The 21,490-nt window shown below is 42.4% G+C and overlaps 1 protein-coding gene across 5 annotated transcripts in view; it reads left to right on the forward strand.

The window, feature by feature from the left end:
* Positions 1-14,114, forward strand: part of ADCY4 (adenylate cyclase 4) — a 135,667-nt gene extending 121,553 nt beyond the window's left edge. For all 5 annotated transcript variants that reach the window (XM_040353350.1, XM_040353370.1, XM_040353360.1 and 2 more), the window contains exons 19-26: positions 150-334; positions 4,631-4,715; positions 8,274-8,432; positions 8,542-8,688; positions 9,798-9,905; positions 10,097-10,211; positions 10,323-10,447; positions 13,246-14,114. In XM_040353350.1, coding sequence (XP_040209284.1) covers positions 150-334; positions 4,631-4,715; positions 8,274-8,432; positions 8,542-8,688; positions 9,798-9,905; positions 10,097-10,211; positions 10,323-10,447; positions 13,246-13,398 — 1,077 coding nt within the window. In that variant the 3' untranslated portion in view covers positions 13,399-14,114. The remainder of the gene's footprint in view (positions 1-149; positions 335-4,630; positions 4,716-8,273; positions 8,433-8,541; positions 8,689-9,797; positions 9,906-10,096; positions 10,212-10,322; positions 10,448-13,245) is intronic.
* Positions 14,115-21,490: the final 7,376 nt, after the last annotated feature.

Raw genomic sequence — 21,490 nt, forward strand, 5'->3', positions numbered from 1 at the left:
CACATTATGCAAGCATGCCCTCTGGTCTCGGTGAACACATACGTTTAGAGCCTGTTGTACTGTAAAGTTCTGTGCAAGATTTTGGAAATGCTTGTCTAGTATATTTATGTATTGTGTTGTAATTGTTGCTTTATGTTTCTTCTTTTTAGTATTACATGTATTGCTGTATTCTGGGGCTTCTGGCTTGTTCTGCCTTTTTGCTTCTGAACTTTGAAGTCAAACTGATCCTTCTCAGCATTGCCCTGGTGATATACAATATTATCTTCCTGTACACTCACAGCTGGTTATCGGACTGTTACATTGACTTGCTTGCTGAGAACCAGAACATCTCTAGGTATTCACTCTTGTATCTTAAAGCAAGTTTTGTCTTCTCTGGTCTTGACTGTTGATGAAGATATAAAGCCAAATTCCCCCATGGTGTTTTATAAAATATATGAAATTATATAGTTAGTGATACTAAAGTAAAAAAAATTGTATTATTAAAAATAATTAACATGTTATACTTATCTGCTCTGTGCAGTGGATTTACACAGAGCAGCCTGGATCCTCCTCTTTTATGGTCCCTCATCGGTGCTCCAGGCCCCTCCCTCTGTTGAGTGCCCCCATGGCAAGCACCCAAGCCGAGCCAGAGCTCCCTGTGTCCATTAAGACACAGAGCCACGGCCCACCCCCTTTTTCTCTTCATTGGCTTACAATGGCGCCATGCTGCCGATTCAGCCAATGAAAAGGGGGGTCCCGGGCAGCCGAGACATTCCTACAACATCACCGGATAGAGAGGGGGCTCATGTAGGTATTAGAGGGGCTGCTGCAAACAGAAGGCTTTAAGATAAAAAAACTTCTGACTTTACAATTACTTTAACCGCTTCAATACAGGGCATTTTCACCCCCTTCTTACCCAGACCAATTTTTAGTTTTCAGCGCTGTCACACTTTGAATAACAATTGTAATGTCATGCAACACTGTACCCAAATGAAATCTTTATGGTTTTCTTCCCCACAAACAGAGCTTTATTTTGGTGGTATTTGATCACCTCTGCGGTTTTTATTTTTTGCGCTATAAACAAAAGAAGAGCGGGGAAAAAAAACACAGTATCTTTTACTTTTTGATTTAATAAATATCAATTTTTTTTATTATATTTATTACTAGTAATGGCGGCGATCTGCGATTTTTATTGTGACAGTGACAATGCGACGGACAGATCGGACACTTTTGACACATTTTTGGGACCATTCATATTTATACAGTGATTAGTAGGGTTGTCCAGATACCGATACCAGTATCGGTATCGGGACCGATACCGAGTATTTGCGGGAGTACTCGTACTCGCGCAAATACCCCCGATACCTAAATAGAATACTTTCCCCCCCTTCCCCCCCCCGCCGCTGCCGCCGCATCGCGCCGCCGCATCGAGGGACATGGCTAGAGGGAGATTGCTGCATATGTGAGGGACATGGCTGCATATGTGAGGGACATGGCTGCATATGTGAGGGACATGGCTAGAGGGACATTGCTGCATATGTGAGGGACATGGCTAGAGGGACATTGCTGCATATGTGAGGGACATGGCTAGAGGGACAGTGCTGCATATGTGAGGGACATGGCTAGAGGGACATGGCTGCATATGTGAGGGACATGGCTGCATATGTGAGGGACATGGCTAGAGGGACATGGCTAGAGGGACATTGCTGCATATGTGAGGGACATGGCTAGAGGGACATTGCTGCATATGTGAGGGACATGGCTGCATATGTGAGGGACATGGCTAGAGGGACATTGCTGCATATGTGAGGGACATGGCTAGAGGGACATTGCTGCATATGTGAGGGACATGGCTAGAGGGACAGTGCTGCATATGTGAGGGACATGGCTAGAGGGACATGGCTGCATATGTGAGGGACATGGCTGCATATGTGAGGGACATGGCTAGAGGGACATGGCTAGAGGGACATTGCTGCATATGTGAGGGACATGGCTAGAGGGACATTGCTGCATATGTGAGGGACATGGCTAGAGGGACATGGCTGCATATGTGAGGGACATGGCTAGAGGGACATGGCTGCATATGTGAGGGACATGGCTAGAGGGACATGGCTGCATATGTGAGGGACATGGCTAGAGGGACATGGCTGCATATGTGAGGGACATGGCTAGAGGGACATGGCTGCATATGGGGGGGACATGGCTGCATTTGGGGACACATTTAAAAAAAGTATCGGTATTCGGTATCGGCGACTACTTGAAAAAAAGTATCGGTACTTGTACTCGGTCCTAAAAAAGTGGTATCGGGACAACCCTAGTGATTAGTGCTATAAAACTGCACTGATTACTGTGTAAATGTGACTGGCATGGAAGGGGTTAACACTAGGTGGCGAGCAAGGGGTTAAATATGTTCCCTGGGAGTGATTCTTACTGTAGGGGGAGGGGACTCACAAGGGTAGGAGACCGATGTGTGTTGCTCTGTACTGGGAAGACATCAGTCTCCTCTCCTTTGACAGGACATGGATCTGTGTGTTTACACACACAGATCCATGGTCCTGCTGTGATTGCGGGCAATCGCGCGTGCCCGGCGGACATCGCAGCTGCCGGGCACGCGCATCGGGTCCCGGGCGATGCGGTGATCGTGCGCTACCCCTAGCGGCCCGAGAAGCTCAGGACGTCATGACGTCCACCCGGAGGGAGGGTTCCTGCCGACGTCATATTACTATGACTCGGTAAGGAAGTGGTTAAAGACAACAAATGTATACCCACACATACACCCCACCCTTACTATCAAAAATAAAAATGTTAAATCCTAAAACTTGTCCCTGTATAAAAATAAGAAAAAAAGTTATAAAAATAATATTCTTGCTAGTCTAGTGTTGTCTTGCGTTTAGAAAAGGTTCTCCCTAAACTGCTCTCAGATGCCACCATCTTGAATTGAGATTCGACCCATGCCCAGATCTATGGGACCTGACAGATCCCTGCAGCATGTCTAGACGCTCATTTTTTTGCATGTGCATGAGATCCCGCAAAGTGCCCAATGCGTGATGTGGAAATCCCAAGAAGCAGTGTGTGGAACCCATGCGCATGGGCAGAAATGCTGCAAAGGACCTAGGAATGAGCCACCCTGTTCTTTGCATGTGCAGGGATTGTATATGTCATCCAAGCCTATGCAAGACTCCCCCACAAATTCCTACTGCGCATGAGCAAAGCAAGTTGCATTTTGTGAATGGGTCCGCAGTCTTCTGGGACCTGTGACGTGTCCCAGAAGGCTGCCAGGGAAGGAGGGGGCTGAACGTCCAACTCAGTTTACCTCAGGGTACCTGTCGAAAACCAAGTAACCCCCAAGAGAAGCCAAATGTGGCAGCGGGATGGAGGAGGCAGACAAGCAGAGCCTCCCCTTTTGGGAGAGCTCCGCTTTAAGGACCTGTACTTTTTTATTTTCATTACTTTTTTTAAATAAGGGTGAAAGTCTGCTTTAATGTCCACTATGTTAAGTACACCAATGTAAAGCCACTTTTAATGTTAAAACTGTAGGAATGGTTTGAAAATTTTAGGTTTATGTGAACATTCATATGCCGCGTACACACGATCGGACATTTCGACAACAATACCGTGGATTTTTTTTCAGACGGAATGTTGGCTCAAACTTGTGTTGCATACACACGGTCACACACATGTTGTCGGAAATTCCAAACGTCAAGAACGCGGTCACGTACAACACTACGACGAGCAGAGAAAAAATTCAATGATTCCGAGCATGCGTCAAATTGATTGCGAGCATGCGTAAGATTTTTGTGCGTGGGAATTGGCTACAGATGATTGGAATTTCCAACAAGAACTTTTGAAAAATTGAGAACCAGCTCTCAAACATTTGTTGTCGGAAATTCCGACAGCAAATGTCCAATGGAAGCCTATACACGGTCAGATTTTTCTAAAACAAGCTCACATCGAACATTTTGTTGTCGGAATTTCGTGTGCATAGTGTTTTTTTGGTCTGTACCAACCAGATGGCATTGAAATAAAACCACCATCTCCAGACTGAACGGGTGACACAACAGGATGATCCACGGATTAATGCCTTGTATCCCAATGTTTGAGCCAACCAACTACATGTCACAGCAGAAACTAAGATGAGACGAGGTTTTCCTGAATTGGGTTGTCTAATTCTTGGCTGACACGTGGCAAAGCAGAATAGCCCATTTCTTTGGGCGGGGGTGCACAGGTGTGTGCAATCAGCCGTGACCAGGAGCCTGTACAAATCCGTGACAGCCTTGGCAGCTCTTTGCGTGTAACTGCATATCAGTGCGTCGAAATGTTATGTTCTGTTATTCCTATTGTGAAAGAATAAATAAAGCAACTGTTGAGATAACACATTCATTTTTGGAGTGCAGCTAGCCAAATGTTTTGAAACCCTAAATGATGGAATGAGGAAGGGAGAACTAATCTGGAAATGCACAAGAATAGGATTCTAGGAGGAAATGGCAAAGTGATGTCATGCAGGCTATTTACACTGGATGGTATAATGACGGGGAGAGATTTGTCAGCTAAACATTAATGTGAATTCTGTATGTAAAATAAGAAACTGATTTAAAACCAAAAATGTAACCTACCTTCAGGCTATTTTAACCTACTCTTCTCATTTTTTTAGGCCTGGAGTCCTAAAAGAGCCACAGATTATGGGCAGTATTGCATTATTTATCTTCTATTTCACTCTCCTTGCCCTGGCCAGACAGGTGAGTTTTTTTAAGGATTCATGGTCAGAAAACACATTTGTTCCAGGAATTTTTATAGCACCAAACCAGATTCTATTCTTCATTGTCCCATTACAGTTTGACAGCAAAAAATGAATGGGTTACAATAGTAACACAATTTTCCTGAGATGTTTCGTCTACAAGATGTTTTAATAAACTGCGAGAAGTGACAGATTGGGAACAGGCCCCTTGTCCTTTTTATGTCTCCATAAATCCATGGAATTTGCATTTTCAAACAGCGGAGTTAAGAGTGCCCATCTGAGATCTTGCCTAACTAGACTGCAATCGTTGATGAGGAATCACTGCGTAGCCCCAAGCTGTGGGCGCTTAGACCAAACTGGAATTTGTACAGTGACTATCATCAGTTATGGTGCTGTTAGTGGTGTGGCAGATTTGTGTTAAAGAAAGATATATATATATATATATATATATAATATAGTTATTTCAGTGTTTACTATATATACACCATACATTTAAATGAGGTCAGCTTGATGTGAACCAGTGTGTGTTCTTGTTCTACAAATGAGCATATTGGAGAAAAGAAGGCTTAAAAACATTGCCCGATTACTGCCGGTTTCCCTGGCCCCCCTTTCCTCCTTTAATTTCCAGTAGCATTCATATTCGGGGGACTATTGTTTCATGTTTATTGCCATTTTTTTCTATATTTCCCTATGAGTTAGCCCTGTGACTACCAACCTGTCTTCCCTTCTGCCACAGCTGATCTGGAAACAGCTATAGTTTCAGCTTTGAACACTTTCCCAAAACAAGCAAAGGCAAGAGGAATGCAGAGGCTGACGCATAGACCCCATCTCCTTGCATTCTTCTTGCTATTTCTTGTCTCAGGAAAGTGTATACACAGCAGAGGCAAGCTGCTGTTATAAATCGCGTGTCTCCTTCATAACTGTTGGATCGGCAACATCAGGATGGGAGAAGGCCTGGTTCACACCACTATTTCTGTTTTCCTGATGCTTTTCTTTAATGCCTTCTGGTGCGTTTTTGATGCCTTGAAAATACTTTTTTTTTCGCTGCTCTTTGAATTGAGGACAATTGTGTGTGTTTTGCTTCATCCCAAATGCATTCCATAAAGAATAAATGCAACATGTTCTACTTTTGTTGACTGTACTGGAACACACTGCACTGGTGTGAACTAGGGTCTTTGGAATCTGTTAACCGCTTGCAGACCGCCCCACGTGCATAAACTGCTACAGAGCGGCCGCTCTGTGCCAGATTGTGTACCTAGTATGTGATCCGACAATTCCGGGTCTGGGGTGCGTGCTGTTGGCAACCTGCCTCCACTGTGATTGGACACAGCGGGAGCCAATCAGCGGGTCTGCTGAGACCCACCGATTGTTCCGGAGACAGGCAGAATGGCGGTCTGCCTATGTAAACAAGGCAGACCACCGTTCTGTGAGAGGGGAATGTACTGATACTGTGTTTCTACTAAGCAGGAACACAGATCTTTACCTTCCCCCCCAGTCAAAGCACCTCCCCCACAGTTGGCAAGCACTCCATAGAAACACATTTAAAGTGAATGTAAACCCACTATCATCCTTTCTAAACTACTGCCATAGTACTGATCTATAAGGATATAGATGCCTCCTGCATGTATCCTTACCTGTCAAATGTCTCCCCTCTGTCTGTTATGAGACCTGAAAAACTGCAGATTCTGTGGGTGGGTCTGTTGTCTGGAGCTCAGTGAGTGGAGTTGTGATGTCAGTAGACTCTCTGCCCTCCTCTACACTCCCCTTGTCAACATGCATTTTTTCCTATGTATTTCTTACACTGAATTCTGCTATGATCACCAACATCCAGTCAAAATCCAGAAAAGTAACCACATGACTTCAGTGGGGTGGGAATTAAAAAATAATGCCTGTCTGAAGCTAGTGCATGAGATATGTAAATAACCTGTCACTCACAGCAAGGGGGCGGAACGGACTAAGGTTTTTCTCTGTAAGTCTGTTTTATTTCACTGAACAATAAAAGAGGATTGCCAAGAGCTGGATTAACGCTGTGTGGCAAGACTGGGCACAGATAATAGGAAATCTTTTACTGTACATTGTGACATAAAAAAAAAAGATTCTGGTTTACATCCACTTTAACTCTTTAATCACCCCTGAGGTTAACCCCTTCCTTGCACTGATCACTGTATTCGTGTCAACGGTCCCCAAAAAGTGTCAAGTGTCCGATTTTTCTCCACCACAGTATTGCAGTCCCGCTATAAGTCGCCAAGCGCCACTATTACCAGTAAAAAAATAAATAAATTGTTGACACTATATCTTTTGCGCAAACCAATATCCGCTTATACCGATTTTTTTTTTTACCACAAATATGTATCGGAATACATATTTGCCTAAATTGATGAAGAAATTAGATTTAAATAAATAATAATAAATATATATATATATATATATATATATATATATATATATATATATATATATATATATATATATATATATATATATATATTGTAAGGGGTTAGCTCGGTAGCGGGGGTGTGTGACCCCCTGGATGGGTTCACTACACACAGAACAATACAGAGAAACAGCTGAAGACGGTTGAAAACAAAGAATTTGGTTTATTCTTCCATCTTGCTGGAAACAAGTGCAAGCATCCAAACCGCATAAACAAAATCAAACATAAAATAAACCCTGGCCACTTGGGGCGTCTACCTTCGCCACACAGGAACCTATCTATGGAGTCTAGCACAGCCTACTGCTGTGCAGACACTGCTGGTCATACAGCAGAATAACAATAGTCTTTTGATTTTTGTTTTCACACAGAAAAATCAACAGCACCTCACCTCTTCAGAAGTATTTCTGCTCACTGCTCTCCTTCACTCAAAAGCCTCAGGATGCAGAAATCAGTAGTAATCCTCTGGATTACTTATTGAGGCCTTAATTGCCTCATTCTGAACAGCTGAAGTTTTCCAACGCCCTTAAATCTTTCTGGCCACTTCTGCAGCCGACACCTGATAATAATTGGTGTATAGTCTAAACAAGGCAGAAATATATCTCCCGTCTGTGACAACACCCACAGATTTACCTGACTTCCTGTCACAATATATATATATATATATATATATATATATATATATATATATATATACACATTTTATTTGGGTACAGTGTCACATGGCCATGCAATTGTCAGTTAAAGTAACGCAGTGCCGTATCACAAAAAAAATGCCTGGTTATGAAGGGGGGGGTAAATCTTTCTGGAGCTGAAGTGGTTGAACACTGTCCAATTCGTTTTTGATGCAGAATAAAAAGGCACAGGACTGCATCTGGTGTGTACCAGCCCTTTGTTCCATGTTTCTAAGTACTACATGTAAACCCCCCCCCCCCCCTTTTTTAAGTACTACATGTACCTTGGACAATAGGGAGGAGAACATTAAAATAAAAATTCTCATGATAGATCTGAAGTAAAAACTGAAATAATAACATCAAATAAATGACACTCTACTTTTACATATTGCAATAAATCCTAGTTTGAAATGACATGGCCTGGTGTAAACGTATGCGTTTATTCCTTCTGTAGAACGAATTCTATTGTCGTCTTGACTTTCTGTGGAAAAGGAAGTTTAAGATGGAGCGTGAACGTATTGAGACCATGGAGAATCTGAACAGGGTCCTACTAGAAAATGTCCTCCCTGCTGATGTAGCCCAGCAGTTCATTGGGCAGAACCTTAGGAATGAGGTAATCCATCACAATTTGTTTTCCAGTATTTGATTTCTTTTAAGTGTTTAGCTTTGTTTATTATGGATAGGTTATTGCCATTCTCAGTACATACTTGTAATCTCTGCAGGACCTGTATTACCAGTCTTATGACTGTGTTTGCGTCATCTTTGCCTCCATACCTGACTTCAAGGAATTTTACACCGAGTGTGATGAAAACCACGAGGGCCTAGAGTGTCTTCGACTACTTAATGAGATAATAGCCGACTTTGATGAGGTATGTAGGCCAATAAGTGTATAAAATTGTATAAATGTGGAAAAGATGTTACATCTGTGTGTTCTTCCTGTCTATGATTAATACAAATTTAATCCGAGTTACCAGACCTTAATGTAATTAATCTTACAACCCAGTGTATTTTCTTAGCATTGTCTTCCCCTGTGTTCAGACAATTCAGGTGTAAGTGAATAGTGTTACATAAAGTGACCAGTTTGTGTTTTCATTGATCTGTACACGTAGTAGTTAAAGTGTTATTAACCCCAGGACCCTCTAGTCACTATATCTGTTCTCCCACAGTACACAGAACATGGAAACGCAATTTTTTTAGTCAATATAAACTGCTAAATACCTTTTCTCGTCAGCAGTATATAGCAGTCTTGTGACTTCTATCAATGTCTTTTTAAAGCTTGGAGAAGTTTTTATTCTCCCCTGACTGTTCCATGGGGCTGCAGTACCCCCAACTCTGTCTGGACAGTGCTGATTGGCCCCATGCTGATCATGTGTACCCTCCCAAGGGGAAAAAAAAACTTTCGCAATACACACCAAACGAAGTGCCCCCAAGGCTCTGTTCTATCAAGAGATTGATTGGGGACTGTGGAAGAAGAGGAGGATCAGAGAAGATGGGATTAAACAGCTTTTTTACACAATGCGCTAGATTAATCACTTCCAAACCTAGTATAACAAGCATTCTTATCTTTACTGCATATACAGACTAATTTTACAGTTGTGGGTTTAATAACACTTTTAAATGATGTACACTTTATTACAGAAGATCATTTTTCTAAAAGCAGGGGTGAGAGTGGCAACCAGTAGCAGAGGAATAGGAACCAATGTTGTTATGCCCTCTTCGCTGTATCTGCCAGATGTTACAGCCCCACAATGTCTTTTCTGGGCCAGTTTCCAACATATTCCCTTTTTCAACAGAACCATTACTACGTCTGCTTCTTTGTTTTTGTTACACTAGTAGCCTGTATAGGGGTCCCCAAAGCAGAGAGTTGACCCCTAACCCTATGCCTCTTTCTCTGATTGTTAATGATCATGAATTTTGTCCACATGCTCGTTAGATTTTACATTTACTAACACATCTATGCATTTTATATATTCTTTAGCTACTCTCCAAGCCAAAGTTTAGCAGCGTAGAAAAAATAAAGACCATTGGCAGTGCATATATGGCAGCTACGGGATTAAATGCCACATCAGGACAGGAAAACCCTCAGGTATCTTTTTTACATCAGGTCTTGTTTTTTTTTGTATATGGAATGCATACAGACACTTGTGTGATATTATGTTTCTGCTATTCTTATCATAGCCACTCATACGATTGCGAATGTTGATTTTTACCATTGAGATACTTCTGTGTTGACATTGCATATCAGTATACTAGCTTTTTGTTCTCTCTATCCGCCAGGATGGAGACAGGAATTATAATCACATTGGTATCATGGTGGAATTTGCCACTGCATTAATTGGAAAACTTGACGTGATCAACAAGCATTCTTTTAACAACTTCAAACTTCGCATAGGTAATGCGTGTTTCAACCTTTTTCGTAATTTGATTTAGAATACATCTTCATCAAATTTTTGTTTATTGTATTTTTACTTCTTTGTAACAAGTTGCCTTTACTTCCTGCTAGGTATTAACCATGGACCTGTAGTAGCAGGGGTAATAGGAGCACAGAAGCCACAGTACGACATCTGGGGGAACACCGTCAATGTGGCAAGTCGTATGGACAGTACTGGGGTACTTGGAAAAATCCAGGTAGTACCTTACTTATTTCCACACTGGCTAAATCTTCTAAATTTAACAGTGAAATGTTCTTTTACTAGGTGGCTAAATGTGTCTTCCGCTGTGTAATCCAGTCTGCTCGGCCATCCATTGTAAGACAGCCCAGCCTCCTCCTCGTCTGTGATAGGCGGAACACTGATACAGTTTCCCAGCATCATATCAGTGTTCCTCTAACACGGACGGACGAGGAGGCGGCGGGGCTTTCTAACAATGGACGGCCGAACAGACTGGATTACACAGCAGCAGACACGCTGTTTTACTAATGAAAGGTACGGCTGCAACTGGGCACAAAGAGACTGCAAATGGGCATTGTTTACCTAGTAGCTGCTGCATTTTCCCACCCTAGGCTTATACTCAAGTCAATACGTTTTCCCATTTTTTTGTGGTAAAATTGGGTGCCTCTGCTTATATTGGGGTCGGCTTATATTCGAGTAAATACGGTATGTGGTCAGCTTTGGAAAATCCTTCTCTGTTGGTGAACCTTTATGTATTTTTAAGTATGCAAAAGACTTTTAGGCCCCTTTCACACTGGGGCAGTTTGCAGGTGCTATTGCGCTAAAAATAGTGCCTGCAAAACGACCCTAAACAGCGGCAGCTGTTTCTCCAGTGTGAAAGCCCCAAGGGCTTTCACACTGGAGCGGTGCGCTAGCAGAACTATACTGCCACCACACCTCCTGCCCCAGTGTGAAAGGGGCCTTAGTGGTTCTAAAGGCAGAAGGTTTTATTACCTTTAGGTAAAAAACCTTCTGGGTGCAGTTCTAACCTAGACCCCCTTAATAATTACCTGAGCCCAATCTCGATCCAGCGATGTGCATGAGAGCAGCAGCTCTCCTGGTGCTCTCTCTCCTCATCGGCTGCCACAGTCATTGGCTCCTGCTGCAGTTAATCACAGCCAGTGAGTCAATGAAAAGAGGGGGGGGGGGGGAGAGTGAGCCATGCTCTGTGTGTGAGGCTTGCTGTGTGTATCAGGGAGCACTCGGCAGGGAGTAGGAACCAGGGCATTGGTGGGGAACCCAAAAAGAAGAGGATCAGGGCTGATCGGGGCATTCTCTAAAACTATTGCACAGAGAATATAGGTATAACATGTTTGCTATTTAAAAAACAAAACACTAGCCTTTTAGGATTACTTTAAATTATTCCAGATCTCTCTGTAAGTAACATATTGGATTTGAAAGAAGAAGGGTGGCCAAGGATTGACTTGGTAAAGAAGGTTTGAGAACTCATCATCTGACCTGCTCTCAGTTACTAAGTTGAAGAAAAATCTTGTAATACATGTGAAATAAATCACCTGGGAAAAGTAGCCATAGACATGCGTTGACCATGACCTAATCCAGCAAAGTTTTACCCAGATTAGGTTATGAATAATCCTCGTGTCTATGGGTAGTGATACTCATCTTCCTGGGGTAAATTAACCATCAACCAGTTTATATTTTCTCAGCTATTTATTTCTATTGAGGTCAAGCCATGTGAAATCCTGCCAATCATATCCTTGATGTGTAAGGTTGTGCTGCAATGGCTACTTTGGGGGTTATTTACGAAAGGCAAATCCACTTTGCACTACAAGTGCAAAGTACACTTGAAATTGCACTGAAAGTACACTTGGAAGTGCAGTCGTTGTAATCTAAATCTGAAGGGAAGATCTGAAATGAGGGGAAGCTCTGCTGATTTTTTTATCCAATCATGTAAAATTCTGTTTTTTTTTATTTTCCTTGCATGTCCCCCTCGCATCTACAGCGACTGCACTTCCAAGTGCCTTTCAGTGCAATTTCAAGTGCACTTTGCACTTGTAGTGCAAAGTGGATTTGCCTTTCATAAATAACACCCAATGTTGGATGTTGTATCAAACCACATTGTTGTCAAGGTTTTATACCACTTACATTCATATAGATTAAGATCTATTTTTTTACTTTAATGCATTTTTAATAGCACTGCCCTTGTGCTAATTTTAGAGTGTTGTCATTATATACAAAATACCATAAAACATGTTACATTATTTAAAAGGGCTTCTGTTAAGTAGCTGTGCTAGCCCACGGTTTTCCATAGTCTCATTATTACTGTATACAATTTACCAGCCGACTGGAGATGAGCAGCTGCGCCAACTGTTCTTATGATATTAATTGGTGTAAAGTCTAGCGTGTGTGCAATACATTTATATAGATCACTGTGTGTGTATATGTGTGTATATATGTGTGTGTGTGTGTGTGTGTGTGTGCATATATATATATATATATATATATATATATATATATATATATATATATATTGTGTGTGTGTGTGTGTGTGTGTATATATATATATATATATATATATATATTACACACACATACAGGCCCTTCATTAAAATAAAAATGTTATTGAGTAATTCTAGGACTTAACTGTATAGAATGGTAGGCTGCTAGCTCCGAGTTAGACCTTTAGCCTTGGTTTATTGGATGCCTTCCAACCCATTTGCTCTGTCCGTCCAATCAACCCTCCTTGTTATTTGATCTGCACACTGTGCTTGTGATATATTAAACTTCCAGCATGATTATAACTGAAGATCAACATTTACTGAGCTACTGTGTGTAATCACTGCAGTATTAAAAACTGGGAATAGATCATGTCCTCTTTTTATTAAGTGCTGCAAGAAAATGAGTAGCTCCATTTTTGAGCTTGCAAACATTCTAATGAATGCAACGGCTAGCAATACTCCTTTTAGCATAGACACAGTATGCACTCCTGAATTGCCTTCTCTTTACTCAGCTCTATTTCCATATGTCTTTTTCCTTTAGGTCACAGAAGAAACCAGTAAAGTACTTCAGAAGCTGGGATATACTTGTGAAAGGAGAGGGATCATCAAGGTCAAGGGTAAAGGTCAACTCTGTACCTATTTTGTCATCACTGACATGGCGCGATCCAATTCCCAGGGAAACGTTCTAAATTAAGCCATGGAATGACAACGACATAATGCACAGTGGATTTCCAAGGGCAAGAACATGGAAAAAAAAAAAAAAAAAGTCCATTAGATTATTCCTCAGCTTTCAACTTCAGAGGGAGAAGACTCAATAGTTGAATACAAACTCTCCAGATGTAAACCACTTCTGAAAGACATGAAGGAGGCTCATGACTCCTCAAAGCCTGAGGAAATGTGGACAACCACATATAAGAGCTGTGGACCATGAGAAAAGACAAATCTACTCTGGGAGTGTCCTCTGCAGGACATTGGAGGACACTTGCCAAGCACTGCCAAACAGTACAATGGACATCGTCTTGACGGTTTCATGGAATCGCTCAAACATCTCATTTGAATGTTGTCATGTCTGATTTGCTACACAAAACTGTGACCATGTAGAACAGAAGATGCAAATGTTATCAGCCCGGGACCTGCCAAAGCAAAGTGCAGTTCCTCCCCCTAGTGGGGACTGCTGCACATTGCTGCCCAAATAAACCTAATGGTTTCTTTCTGTAATGCAGATAAAAGAAGGAGCGAGTGAGCAAGCTGGGACTGGCCCACTGTTATTACCAGAGACAGAGAAGGTGTTTCTGTACTCTATCACTGCGCCACGCAGTTCAGTACATGTCATGTACATAGTTATATTTATACAAAGCATTGTCACTCCCATTGTATTTATTCATCATAATAAAATCTTGTTAGTAAATATTTTTTCAATGGAATGTTCTAATGACCAAAAATGAAGAAGGTGCTCTGTTCCCCTTCATTAAACATCTGTCTTATTTTTTATTACAACTTTTTCACGTAGTACATTTTTAGGACCCAACTCTGCTCTTAGTAAAATATTCGACAAAAAAAATGTATTTTGATTATATGGCTGACTGGAGTGCCATTATATCATAAACCTTGGTTTTATTTACAGTGTTCTTTACGTCTGACGATCAGATAGTGGGTTCCTAACCAAGGAAACCTATGACTAATTATAGAAGTCTCAGGAACTCTGTAAAGTGAAAGATTCCTTTTTAAGATAATTTCACAAAACCTCAATTACAATGCAAAGCCATCAAAAATAGAAAATGTAGTCTTTGGTTTGTAATCCTTAAGGGGCCCTTCACTATGGGCGTGTAATGTAATGCATTATCGTGCATTAGGTGTGCAGGGCCGCTAATAAGGCGGTACAACTGGTCCTGTTGTACCTCACATGGGCCCTATCAGCTCTACAGGAGGGCCCAGGGCAACGTTGGAGCTAATTTCTAGCAAAAAAAAAAATAGGACTAAACCACATACCCAAACCTAATTTCTTACGAGAGTGTAAAATTGAATTTTCCCGGGCCCCATTAGGTTAAAAGAGGAGCAGAGAAGATACTTTTGTTTAAAAATGTCAGCGTAAGCAGATAATTCTGCGCCACATGTAGATCTGCACAGTCCACCGGCTATGCTGTTCCTTTTCTGGCGGATTGATCCCTATGTAGATCCACGCCTTTCCCGTAAGTACCAGCGCTGAAGCATAACTGATCCTGCAGGTGGATGGTGGTGCACAGGCAAGCAGTACCCTGCACTCACAGTGACACAGGCTACTGTGAAAAGTAAAGTACAGTTCCCAGACTCCCCGCTGTGTGCTTATGATCATCGTCATTATGTTTACAGCATAGCAGGTGCTGTATGGCTCTGTTACAGTGTCACGTGGCTGTTGGGTGCTGACTTTAACTTATGGCTGCACTGTGTGTTAGAGACCAACATTGTACAGCCATAACAAAGTCGGCACCCAACAGCCATATGACGCTGTGACAGAGCCATACAGCACCTGCTGTGATGTGATCATCAAAATGATGATCCTCATAAGCACAGTGAGATGCTGGTTTACACTTGTTTGTGGGGGCAGTAAAAACACACAGCTGAGCTGTGTTTTTACCACCCCCCAACCATTCCCATTTAAGAACTTTTCACCTAAGCTTTCCAATTAGGGATGCCTGTCAGGTTTTCATGCAGACATGATTGAAAGCTCCATGTAGGTCTATGGGAGCCTGGATGTAAATGAACCGTTTACGCTTATACCTGCCTGCCTCTGTGTCTATTTAGGTCCAAAAAAAATAATAATGGAAAGGGACAGCATCCATTTCTATTTTTCCAGACCTAAATGTAACAGATTAGAGGTATCCTCATTTAAATAGACACAAGTCCATTCACATCTGGCCACTGGAGTCATCGCAAGTCCACCCCTGTCCACTGTGTGGAGTATGCGGACACAAGCTGAACAGGCATGGATGTCAAAACATTTGAGGGGGGTGCCCCCTTCAGGTAGGCTGTATGGGGCCCATGATTTCTAACAGCGGCCCTGAAGGTGTGCTGCATTAGTACAAGTCCATTCAGTTTGAATGAGCTAACCGCATACCGAACACATGAAAAAATAAACCTTGCATTTTTCTTTTTTTTTTGCATTGCTCCAAACCACAACACAGAGCATGTGTGCAATAGTTTGTTTTCGCCATTCCAAATTATCAGTGCTACAACACACTACACAACATATTTTTACCACACTTTCTCTTAAGACAAAGCTGTGTATGGGCCCTGTGAATCATCCTTAAATCCCAACTGTAACCGATTACTATTTTTTTATTTATTTTTTATATTTTTTAGGGAGGGTTTGAACCTCTAACATGTTGTCTGTATTCCCCCCCCCCCCCCTCGTTTCCCATCTTAATAATGATAGAAAATGGGAAAGATCTTCCAAAAAAGTCATAGACCCAACTTGACATCTCTCATGTTAAAAACTCCATTCTTCCCCACTGTATTCAAAACGTAGAAAAAAGTTTTGGCTCGAGTCGCACTTTAACCACTTAAGGACCGGAACGATTAGCCCCCTTAATGACCAGGCCATTTTGTGCGATACGGCACTGCGTCACTTTAAATGACAATTGTGATGTTGTACCCGAACAAAATTGCCCCCCCCCCCCCCACAAATATTACATTTTTTGTGCTATAAACAAAAACAGACCGACAATTTTGAGCAAAAAAGGAATATTTTTTTTACTATAATAAATATCCCCAAAAAATTATTAATTTCTTCATCAGTGTAGGCCAATGTGTATTCTTCTACATATTTTTGGTAAAAATCACAATAAGCGTATAGTGATTGGTTTGCGCAAAGGTTATAGTGTCTACAAAATAGGATAAGATTTATGGCATTTTTTATTTATTTTTTACTAATGGCAGTGATCTGTGATTTTTAGCGGGACTGCGACATTGCAGCGGACAGATCGGACACTTTTTGGGACCATTGACATTTATACAATGATCAGAGCTAAAAATAGCCACTGATTACTGTATAAATGTCACTGGCAGGGAAGAGGTTAACACTAGGGGCAATCAAGGAGTTAAATGTGTCCTAGGGAGGTGTTTCAAAAGGGGGGGGGGGCTGGGACCAACAGGGAGTAGAGAGAGAAAGCTGTTCCTGATTACTAGGAAAAGCAGATATCTCTCTAATTCCCTGACAGAACGGGGATCTGTCTGCTTACTGCAGGGGGTGGTTGGCAAGTGGTTAAACCTCTAGAAGTAAAAACGCATCAGAAGAGTATCCTGCTTTCAAAAACAGTGGGCACTTTCTTTATTGGTGCCCTGATGCTAAATATCAGGGATCTCCTGTTCATACACTTGCAGGTTGGCTTGTGTCTAAAAAGAAGTCCCAAGGCTAATGCCGCACTCAAAACTATTTGTCAATTTGTGTGATGACACGACTTCATTGTGCGAAAGATACTTTAGGAGTTTAAACATTCCCCATACTTGCATATTCAGGATAAATGCATATCTAAACCAGAGGAACATTTTATATATTATCTTTAGATGTGGGGACTGCTTTTTTTTCTGCAAGTAAAATGCCTGTTGCAGACAGAAATTCCATGTCCTTGTAATTTACTATATACCGTATTTAATTGAATTATCAGTATTATTAGCCTTCCTAGCTATAGTATCTTACAAAAGTGAGTACACCCCTCACATTTCTGTAAATATTTTATTATATCTTTTCATGTGACAACACTGAAGAAATGACACTGCTACAATGTAAAGTAGTGAGTGTACAGCTTGTATAAACGTGTAAATTTGCCGTCCCCTCAAAATAACTCAACACACAGTCATTAATGTCTAAACCACTGGCAACAAAAGTGGGTACACCTAGAAGTGAAAATGTCCGAATTAGCCACTTTCCCTCCCCAGTGTCATGTGACTTGTTCGTGTTACAAGGTCTCAGGTGTGTTAAATTTGGTGTTATCACTCTCACTCTCTTATATTGGTCACTGGGAGTTCAACATGGCACCTCATTACAAATGACTCTCTGAGGATCTGAAAAATAATTGCTGCTCTACATAAAGATGGCCTAGGCTATAAGAAGATTTCCAAGACCCTGAAACTGAGCTGCAGCACAGTGGCCAAGACCATACAGCGGTTTAACAGGACAGGTTCCACTCAAAACAGGCCTCACTATGGTCGACCAAAAAAGTTGAGTGCATGTACTCCGCACATCATATCCAGAGGTTGTCTTTGGGAAATAGATGTATGAGTGCTGCCAGCATTAATGCAGATGTTGAAGGGGTGGGGGGTCAGCCTGTCAGTGCTCAGACCATACTCTGCACACTGCATCAAATTGGTCTGCATGGCACAAGAAAGCCTGCAATCTGTTTGCTGAAGACAAGCAGACTAAGGACATGGATTCCTGTGGTCTGATGAGACCAAGATAAACTTATTTGGTTCAGATGGTGTCAAGTGTGTGTTGCCGCAACCAGGTGAGGAGTACAAAGACAAGTGTTTCTTGCCTACAGTCAAGCATGGTAGTGGGAGTGTCATGATCTGGCGCTGCATGAGTGCTGCCAGGACTGGGGAGCTACAGTTCATTGAGGGAACAATGAATGCCAACATGTACTGTGACATACTGAAGCAGAGCATGATGCCCTCCCTTAAGAGACTGGGCTGCAGGGCAGTATTCCAACATAACATAACTCAAAACACACCTCAAAGACAACCACCTAAACCCTATTGAGCATCTGTGGAGCATCCTCATAGGGAAAGTGGAGGAGTGCAAGGTCTCTAATATCCACCAGCTCTGTGGTGTCATCATGGAGGAGTGAAAGAGGACTCCAGTGGCAACCTGTGAAGCTCTGGTGAACTCCATACCCAAGAGGGTTAAGGCAGTGCTGGAAAATAATGGTGGCCACACAAAATATTGACACTTTGGGCCCAATTTAAACATTTTCACTTAGGGGTGTACTCACTTTTGTTGCCAACGGTTTAGACATCCCCTATATATTATGAAGATGAGTCTGGGGATGTGTTCTGTATTCTAAATCAGGAGAGTAGCCGAGGGTAAAAATTCTGCAACTCCATAGATGCAGTACAGTGAATGAACGTCACACTAGGACAGGAAGAGGTTTTTTTTTTTGTTTTTTTTTTATTTTAGGGTAGATTTTATTATTAATAAACAAATTTTTTTTTTTTTTTCTTTGTGTAAATACAAAAGCAAATAATGTACCAAATCAAAACAAACAGAAAAGCACAGTAAGAGCCGGTTCACACTGGGGCGACTTGGGATCCGACTTCATGTCGCCTCAAGTCGTCCCAAGTCGCGCTGTAGAGAAAAACAATGGAAGTGAATGGGAGCTGTGTTAATACACACGACTCAAGGCGATCCGACTTCAGAAAAGGTTCCTGTACTACTTCAATCCGACTTGTAGGCGATTTGTACCCATTGATTTCAATGGAAGTCGCCTCCAAGTCCGATCACTGTCTTAACTGAAGCGACTTTCCAGGAAGATAACATACATTTCTCAGGCAAATCTCTCCCGCCCCCTCCCTCTCCCAGAGCTGATTGTTGTTTGATTGGCCACTGGAAAGTCTCCTGTCCTGGAGATGACTTCAAGTTGTGTTGTAAATCGCCCCAGATCGCCCTGTGGTTCATGCTCAAGTTGTGCCGGAGTCGCCTCTGAAAGTCGTGCTGGAAGTTGTGTCGCCCTAGTGTGAACCGACTCTCAGGGGAAAAGGGTATTTGATCCCCAGGGGGACCAGATTAATTTTTTCTGAATTTCTTAGGGCAGCCTTGGGACTCGTGTGTTAATTTTTACATCAGGATAACTTGATCAATGGGTCTAACCCATTTGTCCAGTGTAGGATATGTCTGTAATTTCCATTGAGCAACTATAAATTGATTTAACCCAACAAAACAATGGATGAAGGAGGAGTTTTGTACAGTTAGGTAAAGCATCATGCTGGGTTCACACGTGTGTGAATTGGATGCAGGTTCCCCAAATCCAATTCGCAATAGCAGGTGATTTTGACCAGCTCTGAAGCCAGTTCACAAATCTCAGCTGCGACTCTGGTGTGAATTTGCATCGGGTCCTGTGCGTCCATTGGTCCATTTCTGGTCCGAATTCAGCCAAAAATTTGGTCTGAAATCGGACCTATAACTGTGAATGGGGACGCACCGGACCCCTGCTGTGAGCCCTATACGACTTAGATGTGAACACAGCCTCATTCTCTAGATATCCCAGTAAATGCCAGCAGGGGTTACATATATTGGCTAGCTGAAGCACAGAACCAGTAAAATTTGTAACTGCGTATAACTGGGCAATCCCATACCATATAGTTAAAATGTGTCATCAGCTCCCAGGCATTTGGGGCAAGAAGGACATTCTAAAAAGCACATAAGAAGTATAGCAATACAATGCAGATTACTTTTATCTCTGGAAGAAATTACAATAGGGACCTGAGAAGACAGAATGTCCTGCCACGCTTCACCTGTTATTCAGGAATATCATTTCTCCAGTGAGATTCTGTAGGTGTGAGTCTTTTCGTTTTAGATTGGAGTAATAAAGGGAGATAAGCTTACAATGTTTTGGTTGAGACTAGAGACATTTCTTTATCGTACATCACGGGACACAGAGCGGCATATTCATTACTATGTGGGTTACATGGTTTAGCTTGCCTCCACATCCTTGGGATTAGGTGGGCTAACCGGTTCTGTCCAAAGGCCTCAGCGCTAAAGTGGTCAGTAACCGGACCCCAAACCAAAGGGGTATAGCCCATAATGCTTTCTTTTTAGAGAGCTGGACCCTGGGCCCAGAACTTAGAAACCTTTGGGGGCCTAATGTTTCTGTTGCCAGAGTGCTATATGGGCCCAGGACTTCATAGGAACCCAGGGCCTGAAGGTCAATGCCCCACGGAGATGGGGGAAGATTGGGCCTCTTGCTTTGCAAAGTCCTGCGGCATGGAGCAGGTAAGTGAGGGGAAACTTGCGGAACTTGGTTCTTAGCAGGTTTTTCTGGGGGGTTCACAGGGGACATGCCTAAAGTTATGCGCTGCATCTGGCAAAGTAAGTCACATGTCTTAAAGATAGGATGGCTCTATGTGTATTCCCCATAAAAGGTGACCTCCCTGGTAGTATTGTAAACATTGAGAAAGAGGCCTGTGTGTGTGTGTGTGTGTAAAGAGAGCTGTGCTTACCTGCAAAGCCTCCAGGCGATTGCTGCCACGGTTCTTCCTCCTAGCCTGGAGACAGGACAAACTGCCTCCTCGTGTGGTCTCCTTCCCCCCAACCCCCCCCCCCCCCGCCGGCGGGCGCGCGCGTCCCCGTGATATGGGCGCAATTTCGCGCCGTTAGCTGAGGGGGGAAGGGCGGGCCAGCATGTTAAAGGAAGGGGCGGCCCTTCCATTTGTTCCCAGCTCAGTGTATGCTGGAACTGAGAGAGGAAGAGACCAGAGCGGCAGCACGGGGCGCCGAGGACACACAGTGGCCAAAACAGATATTACAGTCTTCACTAAGACTGTCCTAGAGCCTAGAGTTAGGCTGTTCTTTTCTATCTCAGCAGTTTTTTGGCAATACTACTAAGGGGGACAGAATGTTTTTTCTCTCTTGGGTTTGAAAAAAAAAAAAAAAAAGAAAAAGAACCATTAAAGGGAAAGAAGGCATTTTTTATCCCCCAAACGGGTTTTTGGGCAATAACTATTTATAGTTCCAAACACCGATAAGTTAGCGGGCGTACCTCGGTATTGTACCATGGCATCTGGTTCATAGGGTACAAGAGGTGGGGATTCCCCCA

Source organism: Rana temporaria, chromosome 1 (genome assembly GCF_905171775.1).
Source record: "Rana temporaria chromosome 1, aRanTem1.1, whole genome shotgun sequence".
NCBI classification, from domain to species: Eukaryota; Metazoa; Chordata; class Amphibia; order Anura; family Ranidae; genus Rana; species Rana temporaria.